The 14,544-nt window shown below is 50.5% G+C and overlaps 1 protein-coding gene across 8 annotated transcripts in view; it reads right to left on the reverse strand.

The window, feature by feature from the left end:
* EXD3 (exonuclease 3'-5' domain containing 3) overlaps positions 1-14,544 on the reverse strand; it is a 302,313-nt gene that overhangs the window by 109,028 nt on the left and 178,741 nt on the right. Inside the window, exon 19 of one of the 8 annotated variants that reach the window (XM_069873072.1) lies at positions 6,438-6,924. The exons of 6 other annotated variants lie outside the window; for them this stretch is intronic. In XM_069873072.1, coding sequence (XP_069729173.1) covers positions 6,781-6,924 — 144 coding nt within the window. In that variant the 3' untranslated portion in view covers positions 6,438-6,780. Of the gene's footprint in view, positions 1-6,437; positions 6,925-12,855; positions 13,357-14,544 lie in introns of those variants that run through there. One more of the 8 variants, XM_069873075.1, reaches the window with a different exon arrangement.

The following is a 14,544-nucleotide window of genomic DNA, read 5'->3' on the forward strand; positions in this document are numbered from 1 at the left end:
TCCATGATCCAACCTAAAGCTGTGGATTCCCTACGCTGGCCCAGGTGGTACCCTTGTTCAGAGGGAAGTGGTACCAGAACCCCGTGGTGGTGGCTCAGCCCCAGCTTGGTTGTGCAGGAGCAGCAGCGAGGCGGGCAGAGCTTCCCAGCACAGGGAGCCGAGATCATCCTTGGCAGATGCACCTTCCTTGGCTCTCTGAAATTTCTGTCAGTGAACAGAAAGCAACTGGAAGGGGAAAAAAGATTAAAAGGAAGCCTATGTTTGAAATATGCTTTGTTTTCTTTTAAAAAATCCAGGATCCCATCCAGTTAGAAAGAGGAGGTGAGCGCTGAAACGAGCTCTTTGTTTTTTGCATTAGCTCAAGAAGAAAACGCTTTCCTTTACAGGTTCCTCTGGGGTTTAACCACTGCCTCCAGCCCCGCTTTTCGCACACAGGGCAGCTCGCACATAGTGCTCTCAGAGCTGCAACAAAACAGCAGCATGACCTCCGCCAGCAGCCCCTCTCCTTGCCCCCCGCTGCCTCCCCAGGTGCTGTGTCCCCACCGCGGTGGCTGCTCCGTGGTGAAACACAACAGGATGACGATCTCACAGTAGGGTCAGGGAGAACTGAGAAAATGACACCACATCACATCACCACCACGCAAGGACGTGTGAATTGAGTCTTGTGGCAGCTTCGTGGCATGGGGACAGGGTGCCGGTCTGCCTGCATCCGTCCAGGCAGGCAGAAGCAGCACCAAGGGCGAGGTGATGGTTAAGTGGGACATGGCTCAGGTTTTCCTCTCCTTCCGCTGAGGCTGAGCCACCTCCCAGCCAGCCTGTGCCGGTGAGCCATCCCCAGGGTGCTTGGGGTGCTCCGTGAACAGCCACGGCTCCATCAGCACCCTCAGTGCCCCTGGAGCTCTCCCGTCCTGTCTGCAGCCCTCTGAAAACAGGCAGGAGCCCCTGAAAACTCAGAGAGCCACCAAAGAGCAGCCAGAGCTCTGCTCAGCCCTGGCAGGTCTGAAGCCCCTCGAGCAAAGTGCTGCCCTTCGCCACCCTTGCCCTCCAGCGCTCCCCAGAAATGCCCCAGGGTTTAAATCTGGTCTGGGTGATCCAGAGCAAGAAAACACTCTTCTACAATGCTCTGCTTCCCAAATCTGCCATCATAAACAGCACAGCAGGCTGTATCTGGCACCAGCAGAGGGGCAAGCACTGTAACTGCTGAAGGCACCAACTCACTCCCCGCTTTCTCTTGGCTGCACCGGCCACGCAAGTTGAAGCATGGAAGAGCGAGTGCCAAGTGTTACGGTGTGAAGGCGTTTTCCATTAAGAGCTCTTGTTTTTCATGGCTTATAAGTTACCACTCCCCGCCTCCAGTCCTTAGGGTTGAGATTTGTCATGCTTGTTCTTAACCCAGCAGAGAATTCCTTGAGGAAAGTTCAATAGTACAAGTAGCAGCAATTACTCATCTGCCTTTCCTCATGGAAGAGAACAAATATTCACAGAAGGCTGCAGTCCCTGCGAGGGAGGTGGCAGAAGAAACGACTTCTGCCCCGTAGCCAGGGAGCAGCGCAATCCAGCACACCCCAGGTTTTCCAGGCATAAATCCAGCAGCAATTCCCATTTCCAGACACTGACAAACACCCACCAAACGCGACTATTCCAGGCAGCCCCATAGGGTTGGATTTCCCACAGCTGGGCATGAAAATGCATTGATCATTAGCCACCTGGGGCATTTTTCAGACGCATCCTGGGTGCAAGGGTAAATTCTAAACCTACTTATAAAACCGACATGACCTGAACCTTTGGTCTTGGTGCTGAGTCCTCAGCAAGATATTAACTCCTGTACTTGCAGAAGGAAATGCTGTTTCCAATCAGGGACCACTCTGCTTGCAGACCTCCCCCATGCTTAAACCTGTGTGCAGGCTCCTGTTCTGTGGAAGAACCACAGAATCATGGAATAGTTTGGATTGGAAGGAATTGCAAAGCCCCATCCAGTTCCAGACCCTGCCATGGGCAAGGACACCTCCCACTGGATCAGGGGCTCCAAGCCCCATCCAACCTGGCCTTGAACACCACCAGGGATGGGGCAGCCACCACTGCTCTGGGCAGCCTGGGCCAGGGCCTCCTCACCCTCATAGCAAAACATTTCTTCCCAAGACCTCATCTCAATCTCTCCTCTTTCAGCTTGAAACCGCTCCCCCTTCTTCTATCCCTGCACTCCCCTATCAAGAGCCCCTCCCCAGCTTTCCTGGAGCTCCTTTCAGCACTGGAACCTGCTCTAATGTCTCCCCGGAGCCTTCTCTTCTCCAGGCTAAACAACCCTAGGTCTCTCAGCCTGTCCTCCTACAGGAGGTGCTCCAGTCAAGTGCTCAGTCCTACTCTGTCTCATCCCCATCCCATGTGCGCCCCATGTTCCACTTCACAAACTGCCATCAAGTGAGGCAGAAAGGAGCTCCGTTAGTGTTCTTAGAAAATACAGCTTTGAACATCCTAATCTTGTTTAGTTTAAATCTTAACCATAATATTTATATTAATGCTTTTTATTATGGTTTATTTTTATTTAAATGCATACAGAAAGTAAAATAAAATAAAGTTGTGTTAGGCTGTTTTAAAAACATAAATCACAGAGCAGATAAGAAAGATAGAAGACATCTTTCATGTGGAGAGATGGCTGTGGGTCACTAGACACTAAAACAAGAATCAGCAATTTGCTCCTACACCGAGAAAAAATATAAAGGCATTTCAACACTTAGATGAGGAACTGTGAAGGCAGATCAGGATTCATTCCCCAGGGAAGGAATGATTCCTCACTCTTCCATTTGAGTACAATAAAGGAATATAAAAAACCCAGGACCCTGTCTCGTTTCTGTAGGAAAAACCAGCCTTTTGGGGCTTTGAAACAGGATGTTGCTTTTTAACACCCATTAATTTATTTACCAGACACTGAATCTCCCCATAGATTTTAAGGTTAATAACATAATATCGCTTGGCTATGTCCTCACTCTGCTTTCACACCCCAAAATGACACCAAATCCCGGGCTGACGACCACGATGGCTGAAGGAGGAACCGTGTTGGAACAGGTTGCCCAGAGCAGTGGTGGCTGCCCCATCCCTGGAGGAGTTCAAGGCCAGGTTGGATGGGGCTTGGAGCAACCGGATCCAGTGGGAGGTGTCCCTGCCCAGGGCAGGAGTGGAATCGGATGGGCTTTGAGATCCCTTCCAACCCAAACCATTCTATGGGCCAACGTGGAGTAAAATGGTCCTTTTTTTAAGAAAATATAAACTCACTGTAAAAAGACAAGTCCTCTCACGCAAACCTTCTCTGGCCTTGCAGCTCTCAATTCCCACCAACCTGGCCTCCAGCAGCCAGCATAGCAATGCCGACCAGCATCCCTGAACTGTATTTATTGAACAACATCAGAACTGAAACTGTCGGGAAACAAAGAAGATGGGGAAACAGGGATGAGTGGGGCCTTCTTGAGGAGGTTTCTGTTCAGGAGGAAGCCTCCAGGACACCAACACTAAATGACAAATGCTTCTAAAACATTGTTAGACCCCTGTAATGACTATGGTGCCCAAATGGAAAGTCCTTCCCTCCGAGGATGAATCATAGAATCATGGAATCATTAGGTTGGAAAAGACCTTTGAGATCATCAACTCCAACTGTACCTGACTACTACTAAATCATGTCCCCAAACACCTCATCTACCTGGCTTTTAAACCTCTCCAGGGATGGGGACTCCACCACCTCCCTGGGCAGTCTCTGCCAGTGCCCAACAACCCTTTATGTGAAATTTTTCCTAGTGTCCAATCTAAACTTCCCCTGATGTAGCTTGAGGCCACTCCCTCTTGTCCTGTCACCTGGGAGAAGAGACCAACACCCACCTCTCTGCAGACTCTTTTTAGCAAGCTGTAGAGAGCAATAAGGTCACCCCTCAGCCTCCTCTTCTCCAGGCAAAACACCTCAGCTCCCTCAGTTGCTCCTCGTTAGGACTTACTTTGCAGCCTGAGGAACTATCCTGGTGATGGACACAAGCTGGTGAGATGCAGTCCTCTCAGTCATGGTTGAATCGCTGCAAACTGATGCTAGGAGCAAGCTTCAGCCTCCTGGACCTGCATGTTTCACAGCAACGTCCCAAGGAAAGAAAAATGGCACAAATGGAATTCAAAAATTGTTTTGGTAAACAAAAAAATAATTATTAAACAACTAAAAATGCATGTCCACATGCTGCAAGGGTAAAGAAGGCAGTCCGCCCCATGGTCTTTGACACTGGCATTCAGTCATCTTCATTGCTCTCCTGATGGTGAGCACCATGCTCGCTCCACGGGACCCCATGTCCTTCAGACCCAGATGCAGCCCAAGAGAGGACACCCATGGTCTGGCCTGTGTTTCTGTGTCCCAGTTCCCATCTGCTGCTTTCTGAGAGCAACGCTGCTTCAACTGAGATGACATCTGAAATCACAGCTTGGAGAAAAGCACTCCGCAAAGCACACATGTTCCTCCACTGGTGCTCAACAACACCGTGACGGCTCAGAGCTCCAGGTGAGGAGAGGACATGCTTCAGGCCATGCCAAAGACGGTGGAGCTTCATCATCTGCTCCAGCAACCAGCCACCACGAGAGGCAGAAAGAGGTCATGGAGCATCATCCTGTCCCCCTTTCAGTCTCACATCCCTGCCTCTTCCCGATCCTGCCTCTACCAGGTGGTGCCGGTGCCATGGCACCCGTTTCCACTCCCTCATCTCAAATTCTCCAACTTCCTTCAGCTGGAGGTCTCTGCCCCCACTTGCCTCCCACCCCGTGGGAGCAGAAGCATCCCCATGCACATGCCAGCACACTGCAGAGGCTGGCGAACAGCGTTCCCAAGCTGGCTGCAAGGAGACGGCTCTGGCTCCCATGACGTTGCTGGTGAACTCCGACCCTGGTCCTGCAGGCAGGGAGGACCTGGGGCTGGAATAGGGACGGGATAAAAGCATTACTCAACCTTGACCAAGCTCCAGCTGTTGCTCACATCACCACTGGGTAAAACCATGTGTGGGAAAATGCTCTCGGCAGTGCCGGTGCGCTCCCAGGTTAGTCGGCAAGTACCCCAGCTCCTCCAGCAGTGGTGGCTCTTTGCAGTAGGACTACACTGTTTTTCCTACAGAAACTACACTTTCCCACCAACATTTCCATTTCCTAGACACCACCAAAGGCTTTCACCACCTCCCTGCAGCTCCTGCAGCATCTCTTTCAGCCTCGGGAAATGCCCTTTTGTCCCAATCACATTCACTGGAGCGTTACTGCATTCTCCACCCCCTCCACTGCCACTCACCCTCTGCATCCCTGCCTTTCCTCTCCCTCTCAAACCCAACATCAGCAACCCATCACTTCTCATCGAGAGCTGAGGGGCTAGTTTCACTTCTGGTCCGTTCATATCTCACCGTGACACTCAACTGCCTCTCAATTTCAGAGAACTATTTTTATGCTCTCACCATCTCAGGAGGGTCAGAACCTCTGCAGCTTGCTGACCAGACCTGGCACCTCATTCTCTCCCTTCTGTCTACATCTTTACACCTGCAGAATAGATTCTGTGTGGTAGGCATCTGCCTTTCTCTCTCTGCTTGTACCATATCGCTACTATGATGCTACCAGCCGTGTTCCTCAAGAATGCAATACTTGACCCCACTATGTTTCACACCCAGAAGACATTGCAGGCTGGTGTAGCCACTGGTTTGCTGGCTGCTCACTGGCTTCCTAAGACTAACGTGGAAAGAAAGCAAAATTGACTCAAATAGATGCCCAGCTAGCATGGTCTGGACAGGCAAAGTCCATCCAGAGGGACTCCAGCATGGACTGGGGTCCACACTGATGGAAGATCAGCATGGTGATGGCCACAATGCTGAGCCAAACCTTCCAATACTAAAACAATTTCAGTTAGAGGTCACAAACATGAAATGTATCCTGCTTCGGTTTGGGACACGCTGCTCATGCAGTCTGAAGTTGCTCCTCACTGAAGAACTTCTGCATCCTTCGTGCTCCAGGTCCTCTCAAAGAGAGGTAAGGAGAAAGGAAGAGAAGAGCAGGAATAGCCCAGCAGATAAGGGCTGTTCCCAGACTTTGGGGAGCTGGAGCTCCACTTCCCATGGAGCTACAGTGCTGGGATTCCATGACAGTTTGAGCTTTCATTGGAAAAGGAAACAATTTCTGACTTTCCTTGGTGCAGACAAATGAAAGATTCTTTAATCCTTAAAGAAAAAGCCGAAGTTGCTTTCCTGCCTCAACTTATTATTAGTTTTTAAATCTACCTTGTTTTTAACTTCCCCTCACTGGTTTTCGCTGTTCAGTGTTAACGGCACCGAACCTTCCAGACAGCCTTTCAGACATAATTCTCGTGAGCAGAATGAGTGTGCTCTGTGTCAGAGGAAACAAAAGGACTGGTTAAAGATTTGCAGACACTTTAGATAGAAGCGGGATATTTTAATGAGAGTGGCCCTTCAAAAGATCATGTACAAACCACATCAAATACAAATGCTGACTGCAGGAAATTAAAGTTGGAAACTTGAAAATAACAATAAATCAAGTAATTCTCATGCTTAACTTGGTCCTCTGACCCCCAAGGTCTCCCTTCCTGATCTGCTTTCCTAATATGAACAGAGAGTCAGCTGATCTGCCCAAACTGGCTGTGTTCTCACCCCCACTGCCCCAAAGCCACAAGCTCTCCCTCCACATCCCTGCCCATGTCCATGTGTGTTACTGCAGTCATTCCTCGAGTTGCAATGGGTCGAATCATCAGATCTTGGCTCACAGGCAGGATCATCACCTCTTGCTGGGGTACTGGGTGAATGATGGCTCTCCTGTGCCTTGTGGGACATCCCAGGCTTCTCCCAGCCCCTGTGATGCAGCACTGTCCTGGGCTTCCCCGGGAAAATGCTCTGCTGGAACAAGAGCAGCGCTTCCTCCCTGGGGGATCAAGGTGAAATAGCCAGAGAGAAAAATCAGTGCAGAATTAGGAGACCTCACTAAACAAGAACAAACAAAATAGTTCTTGGCTGTGTAAACTGCCCATCTAATGCTGTTCACATTAGAAAAGCAGTGCTTCAGTTGTGCTGCACCAGTAACTGAGTGAGGGGAATGATATTCAGAGAATCATAGAACCACCAGGTTGGAAAAGACTCACCGGATCATTGAGTCCAACCATTCCCATCAATCACTAACCCATGTCCCTCAGCACCTCATCCACCTGTCCCTTAAACCCCTCCAGGGAAGGTGACTCAACCCCCTCCCTGGGCAGCCTCTCCCAGTGCCCAATGACCCTTTCCATGAAAAATTTTTTCCTGATGTCCAGCCTGAACCTCCCCTGGCGGAGCTTGAGGCCATTCCCTCTCGTCCTGTCCCCTGTCACTTGGGAGAAGAGCCCAGCTCCCTCCTCTCCACAACCTCCTTTCAGGGAGTTGGAGAGAGCAATGAGGTCTCCCCTCAGCCTCCTCTTCTCCAGGCTAAACACCCCCAGCTCTCTCAGCCGTTCCTCATAAGGCCTGTTCTCCAGCCCCCTCAGCAGCATCGTTGTGCTTTACCACTCTGAAGAGGCAAACTGCGAAGGAGAGGAGGATGCTGAGTGAAAGCACCCAGAATCAGGCAGTTTTGGGTAATAACTGCCCAGTTTCACAAGCTGGATATCAACACCCACTCTTCTTATCTCTGCTGCCCAGAAAGACGAGGCGCTTGCCTGGCTGATGGTCATAGAGGCCTCCGCACAATGAAGCAGGCACTGCTCCTCTTCCAAGGGTGAGATAAACTGTCAAGTGAATTGGAGATTAACTATCCAGATGTAAATGAATTCATTGCTATGCAACTGATAGGGCTCCGGCCTGGTTTAGTGCAGGATGGAGTCAGGTTTGGAGAGCTCTCTCAATAGCCAAAGAATTTATAACCTGTATTCATGGCGCTCTCTGTAAAGGGCCGCCTAACAATGCCGGAGCTTGCAAGCATTGTTCCTTTTGAAGGGTTTCACCACTCCACCCCCACTCCTCTGCCCCCAATTTACTCCCCTCCTCCCTGGATCCCCCAACAGAGCCGCTCTGCACCCTTCCCTCCTCCTGATCACACAGGAAGAAAGCCGGGGGGGAGGTGACCTCCGCAGCAGAATTTGCTATTCATGTTCCGTTCCCCCTCACAAATCCTTAACTTCTTGTCTCTTTATAATCTTTTTTCTCTTGAGAAAGAAAAGATCAAAGGGCTTGGGGCTGATGCTTTCTGAACTAGGCACTTCTTGCCATGGGAAAACAGCGGCGGGGAAAGGCTACACAAAGATGCTTGTGACTAGGGGGGAGAGACGATGAGACAGGACTTTCTTCCATGGAAATGCCTTCTGAAAGCCTTTACCAAGCAGCCTTGCACGCAGGATGCAGCTATCCAGCGTCTGAGCAGCCTGCCCAGCTGAGGTACCGCAGCAGCAGCAACGAGACCACGTGTTGTTTCGGGGTCACACATGAATGCTGGTAAAGTCTTCCAGCCCCGAGGAGGAATCGCAGACTCCAGGCGTGCACCGCACTGCACAGCCCGCAGCCCCCACCAGCAGGTCCCTCCTGCGGCGACAGGAGCACGGGAGCAGTGCAGAACTCATCTGTAAGGCGCTGGTTTCTCCTGGGATGCTTAGGAAGGTGTTTTCAAGAGAAGAAGGAACAGATGCACACATAAGACTGCTCCAAGGGCAGAGAAACCCCCCTGAAGTGAAAGCGTGTGGAGCTGTCCTGCATGCCTTGGACTCACCACATGCACGCGGTGGAGCTTCACTTTCACATCTACATCTGCACCCTGACCTTGGGCTGCCAGGCTGGAGCAGGGCTGAACGCAGGGAGCGCCTTTCGAAGCCCCTTTAAAACATTTCCTGATTCTAAAAAGATGAAGGATTCTATGCTGTGTTTCCAAGTGATCCATCCTTGGATGGATCTGCCTCAGTGTTCTTCCAAAAGAAGACACAAAAGACAGGGCAGGATCTGAGGCTTGCTTCAAGCATCTAATGTTAAATTATTTTAGGAACAGAGTTATTTGTATTGGTCAGTTCTTGCTCAAATACAGGGGCTGTTACTGAGACAGGAGCACATCCCAAATCACTAATGACCATGTAGAATGAATCATAAAATCACAGAGTGGTTTGGGTTGGAAGGGACCTCAAAGCCCATCCAGTCCCACCCCTGTCATGGGCAGGGACACCTCCCACTGGATCAGGGGCTCCAAGCCCCATCCAACCTGGCCTGGAACACCTCCAGGGATGGGGCAGCCACCACTGCTCTGGGCAACCTGGGCCAGGGCCTCCCCACCCTCACAGCAAAACATTTCTTCCCAAAATCTTATCTCAATCTCCACTCTTTCAGCTCAAACTCATTCCTCTAGTTCTGTCTCTGCACTCCCTGATCAAGAGCCCCTCCCCAGCTTTCCTGGAGCCCCTTTCAGTACTGGAAACTGCTCTAAGGTCTCCCCGGAGCCCTCTCTTCTTCAGGCTGAACAACTCTCTCAGCCTGTCCTCATACGGGAGGTGCTCCAGCCCTTGGATCATCTCTGTGGCCTCCTCTGGACTCGTTCCAACAGTTCCATGTCCTTCTGGTGCTGATGACTCCAGAACTGGACACAGGGCTCCTGGTAATGTCCCAACCCTACCTTCTCACACAACTTCTGATTCAACTCAGTAACATTAGATTAAAATCTGCTCAACGTGTTGCAGTGTAAATGCCGTAAGGGCTTCCCTAATCCACACCACAAATGAACTGCGGCACCCACAGCGCTGTAACAAATTATAGGTCTTACAGGAATACTGAGAATTCACACGACTTTTCTGACTTCGAAGCTGGTTTCCTGACACAGACGTTAAGAATGTGTTTCCTCTGCAGGCTCACCGAATGCCTGAATCGTGCTGGAGAGCCAAGGAGAACAGCTGCCTTGCATCAGATCCCAGCAACTTTCACCACCACCCCCAAAACCCAGCACAGGAGCCTTCTCATTATTAGAGAGGAGAAATGTTTGCGCTGAAAGAAAAATGTAAATGGCTTTGAGAGCGATGCCAAATGATCACAAGTGACCCACAACCAGAAATGCAGAAACTCTCTGGTGGAGATTTAGAGGCAGTTGAACGTCTCCGCAACTCAGCCACGAGGCTGCCACGGTGACAGCCTCGCACACTCAGGCTACCATCACTATAAAACAGTTGTTGTTTGAAAGTGGTTTGGATTCATTTTGCTCAACTGCTGAGGAAAAAAAAATCAGATTGTCAGCATCATAAAGGTGCCGGATGTGTTTGGTTGAATCCTACAGACCTGCAGGTGGCAAATATCTTCTTCACCCTCCCAGCTTTGCTAGCGCGCTGCAAACCAAGCCCCTGGCACTTCTGTTGAGTCCTGAGAGGAACGGTGGAAATGCATCGCTCTTCATCAGCGATCATAGAACCATAGAATCATGGAATGATTTGGGTCGGAAGGGACCTCAAAGCCCATTCAGTTCCACCCCTGCCATGGGCAGGGACACCTCCCACTGGATCAGGGGCTCCAAGCCCCATCCAACCTGGCGTTGAACCCCTCCAGGGATGGGGCAGTCACCACTGCTCTGGGGAACCTGGACCAGGGCCCCATCACCCAGAGAAGGTCACCCAAAGGAGATTTGCACTCAGGCTTTCTAGGAAGAAGATGTAATTTGTATACAGGTCTGTACATCATCACTGGATCTATGTAAGTGCCTGGCCCTCTTCTTTTCCCTTTCTCCGGTCAGTAAGGACTTACAGTTTTTCCCCAGTACCTCCTCAGGAAGAAACCCAGAAGCTCAAAAGTGCTTTTGATAACATACTGTAGACCTCAGAGTAGGAACTTGTCATGGATGATCAGCACTAAAACCCCATCATAAGCTCATTAAGAAACACGACATCTACAAGATACAGAAAGGCTGCAGTGCTGCATCACGTACAAACCCAGGATGAGAGAAGAGTGTTTGGTGGTACTGACTGTACTGAAGGCTTTTTGGGAACATTGCTGTACGTCTCCATAAGCTGAAAAACGACAGTGTTACCATTATTAAAATACTCCCTATAAGGAGAAAAGCAGGGCCAGTGTTCCAAGGAGACGCGCAGGCAGCCTTGTTCCCTTTCTAAAAATGAACCCTGATGAATATGTGACCTTTTTGTGACTCCTTCCCTACTAACAAACTGGCTTCACAGAAAGAATGTGAATGTACGCTTGAAGCACCTACTGGCAGAAAGTGAATTGTGAAGATGTAAACTTCAGGATCTGTGCCGGAAATCCACACTTATCAGTTGTTGGCATCCAGACAGGGGACAGCAATAAATCAATTAATTCAGCCTTTCGAACTCCCAACATCTCCAATGAGCACCTCGAGTGAACTCTAATGAAGATGCAGATAAAGATTCCTTGATGGAAGCTGATTTCTCAGCAGCCCAGAGGAGAGGGATACACGAATCCAACTAACCATGATGGGAGTTGGGTTCCTCATGTCCACAGCCACCAACAGATGTCTGGAGTTCCTCAGCAAGCAATCTCAGACTCAACACAATAAATAAGTGTAACAAAGCTGCACGCTGTCTTCAGATAACTTCTATGCAGAAACAAAATGCGTATCAGTATGAGGTTTCCTGGGCTGCATTAAAAGCAGCATAGGGTGAGGGAAGGAGTCCACCCCTCTGCTCCATTCTGCTGAGACAGAGGAGGCCACGGAGATGATCTGAGGGCTGAAGCACCTCCAGTACAAGGGCAGGCTGAGAGAGTTGGGCTTGTTCAGCCTGGAGAAGAGAAGGTTGCGGGGAGACCTTGGAGCAGTTTCCAGTACGGAAAGGGGCTTGGCAAGATGTGCCCCACTGCACTCCATAAGGATTTCAAGTGTGGGCAGGGTGTTCCTGGTACTGCACCCACCCACGGGAGCTGAGAGCAGGAGCCGTGGAGAGCGAGAAGGATGCAAAGCTCTCTCTGGCACACAGCAGGGAGCACAGGAGGTCAGGAAAGCTGATATCACTCACCCCACCACAGCCCACGTGGGCTTCCACCAGGCCCGTGGCCAGGACATTGTAGCACCTGGAGGAAAGTCCTGTTTGCATTTCCCCCGTGCCCTGAGCTACAGCACGTTGTGAAGTGTGGTAAACACCTTTTCTTCCCACCTTTCCTCCTTATTCCTGTCTCGTCTTTATTTCCTCACTACCTGTTGGGTGATGCTTTTATAGCAGCACCTCTCACCACCACAGCCGGGTGCTCCATGGGAAGACAGAAAGCCCCCAAAAGGCCTCATTTCCTTCCCAACTCTGTCATTTTGCTTTTGCATTTCAATTACTTCGGTAACAAGAGGCTGTGAAGGCACGGAGATCAGCAAGGCAGGCAGCAAGCAAGGAAGAGAGCTGTTGTTACAAGGATGCGCTTTCCTCTGATGGGAGCTTGGCAAAGCACTGAACCACATTTTGTGCCCACACGTGCTCTGCTGCGCAGCCGACCCTTCAGTGGCGAGGAAAGAGCTTCCCATAAAAGCCCAGGGCCTGTGAGAGAACCCAACAGACTCCTATTCCCTCTCTAAGTTCCAAACCCCATTAACTTCTCCCTCTAATAATTGCCCAGCTGGTCGGGATTTTGGGAAATGAACCCCCGCAGCAGAGGAGCAGGAGGAGGAGGCGGCCAGGGCTGCGGCCAGAGCCCCCCAACAGTGTCCCCTGCACCAGCTGTTCTCTGCACTGCAGGGATGTGTACGATGGGTGGGTACACATGGACCAAAAGCAGCAGCTTTTTGCAGCTCCAGGGAGTTTCCTGAAAGAGCAGCACAGCCGGCGCAGTCCTGGATGGCGCCCGGCTGCAGGACTCCCTCTCCTTGGCCGTAATTCCTCCATCTCCACAGCAAGTTCAGAAAATAATGTAATGAAAACAGCCTTTATTTCGTCTTTTTTTTTTTTCTCCCCGTTGCTCATTTTATTTTACTGAGCTACTGCATACGGAGCCGAATCTTTATTTTGGCTCATGGCCTCTTGCAATATCATTACCCGCGCGCAAAGGAAAAGCCCTCTGGAGATTTCCAATCCAAACAGGCCCTTGTTTTATCTACAACTATTTGAGTACATGACCTCAGATAACCCCGGGGCCAACTGTGTGCCAGATTCAAACTGCAGCCATGGGAACTTTAAATACAGAGAAGATTTTCCAGCTTCCCTCCAAAGCGAAGATGTTGAGTTTCTTGCCCTCTCTGGGTCCGATGGAGCTGGGAAGCTGGGCTGTGCTGGTGAGAGCTTGTCCCCGGAGCCATGGTTGCACCACCGTGCCGTTGATTCACCTCTTCTGTGTTGAGGCAGCAGCAGAACTGACCTCTGCCACGTACACACAGTCACTTTGCTTCTCCGGGTACTGCTCCGGCTTCGGATTACTGCAAAGACAAACAGCTGCACTTGGGCCAACAGACTCATCTGTAAGGCCGTGTTTGGATTGCTCTGGGCAGGAGAGGTTTTTCGTCTTCATTAGCCTGCTGTTCACAGCCATAGACACGATTTCTCCCTGGGTCAGAGCCTCCCGCTCTCTACTGCTGGTTATGAATCTAAATAAATCAATTAATGTGGCATTTTGAATGAAACTCAGGAAGCTTTGGCAGCTGCTGTTTCACAGACATTCAGTGTCTGTGGGCAGCTTACTCTGGAAGCCCCTGGAAAACACCAGTCCAGCGAATTTAGGAACCAGAATCAGCAATAAGTACTTTTTATTGCTTTTTCTCCCCTGAGCACTACTTCTTCATGTTAACTCAAAGGCATTAACATAAAAGAGGAGAACGAATCCTAGAGCTGAACGCAAGCACAGAGGAAAAAATCTCAGGCTCTAGGAACAGCACAGGAATTCGGTCTTGACAGTCTCCCCATCAGTTTCTGACACTGTCACACTGAACACATGCTCACATTATTTCATGTCAGGAACCAACCTCGGGGAGAAGGGCACAGCCCAGCGACCCCTCGAGAGCTGCTCTGTTTCTCCTCACTGGGATTTCCGTGTCAGAGCGCTGGGGCACTCGCCTTTGCAGAGCCGGGCTGAGGACACGAGTGTGTTTTGCAGGCAGCTCTCCCGGCCACACGCATCCGCATCCCGAGGCGCACCAGGCTTCTTGGGACTCGGGGCAGAGACACAGGGCTGAAAGTTAGCATCAAAGTGGAGGAAGCTCTGGCTCAGGGATGGAAGGCAGGACTTTGATGCTTTTTTGATTGCTTTTGCACCTTGAGCAGCCCCGTGGTCTCAGCTGGGGCTCCCTGGGCTCCACAGCTCCCAGAGTGAGACTGGGACCAGTGTCCCACTGCTGGGCAGACTGGTCACACAAACCCTGCTCACGCAAACTGTGTCACACAAATCCAGGGCAGTTTTCAGCTGTCTGCAACCACACATTCATATGCGTTACCTAGAAAGCTTTGCATTTCAAGGCTGTCCTTATTTTGATCTTTACAACTCCTGGAAAAAATGAGTTCAATTAAGTCTCATCCTTAGGAATTTACATAAGGTCACTGCAAGGCTCCCCGCATTTCCTCTGGTTCGGATCACAGCGCTCTTGGTGTTTCCCCTCTTCATTTATAACCTC

Source organism: Phaenicophaeus curvirostris, chromosome 20 (genome assembly GCF_032191515.1).
Source record: "Phaenicophaeus curvirostris isolate KB17595 chromosome 20, BPBGC_Pcur_1.0, whole genome shotgun sequence".
In the NCBI taxonomy this organism is placed as follows: domain Eukaryota; kingdom Metazoa; phylum Chordata; class Aves; order Cuculiformes; family Cuculidae; genus Phaenicophaeus; species Phaenicophaeus curvirostris.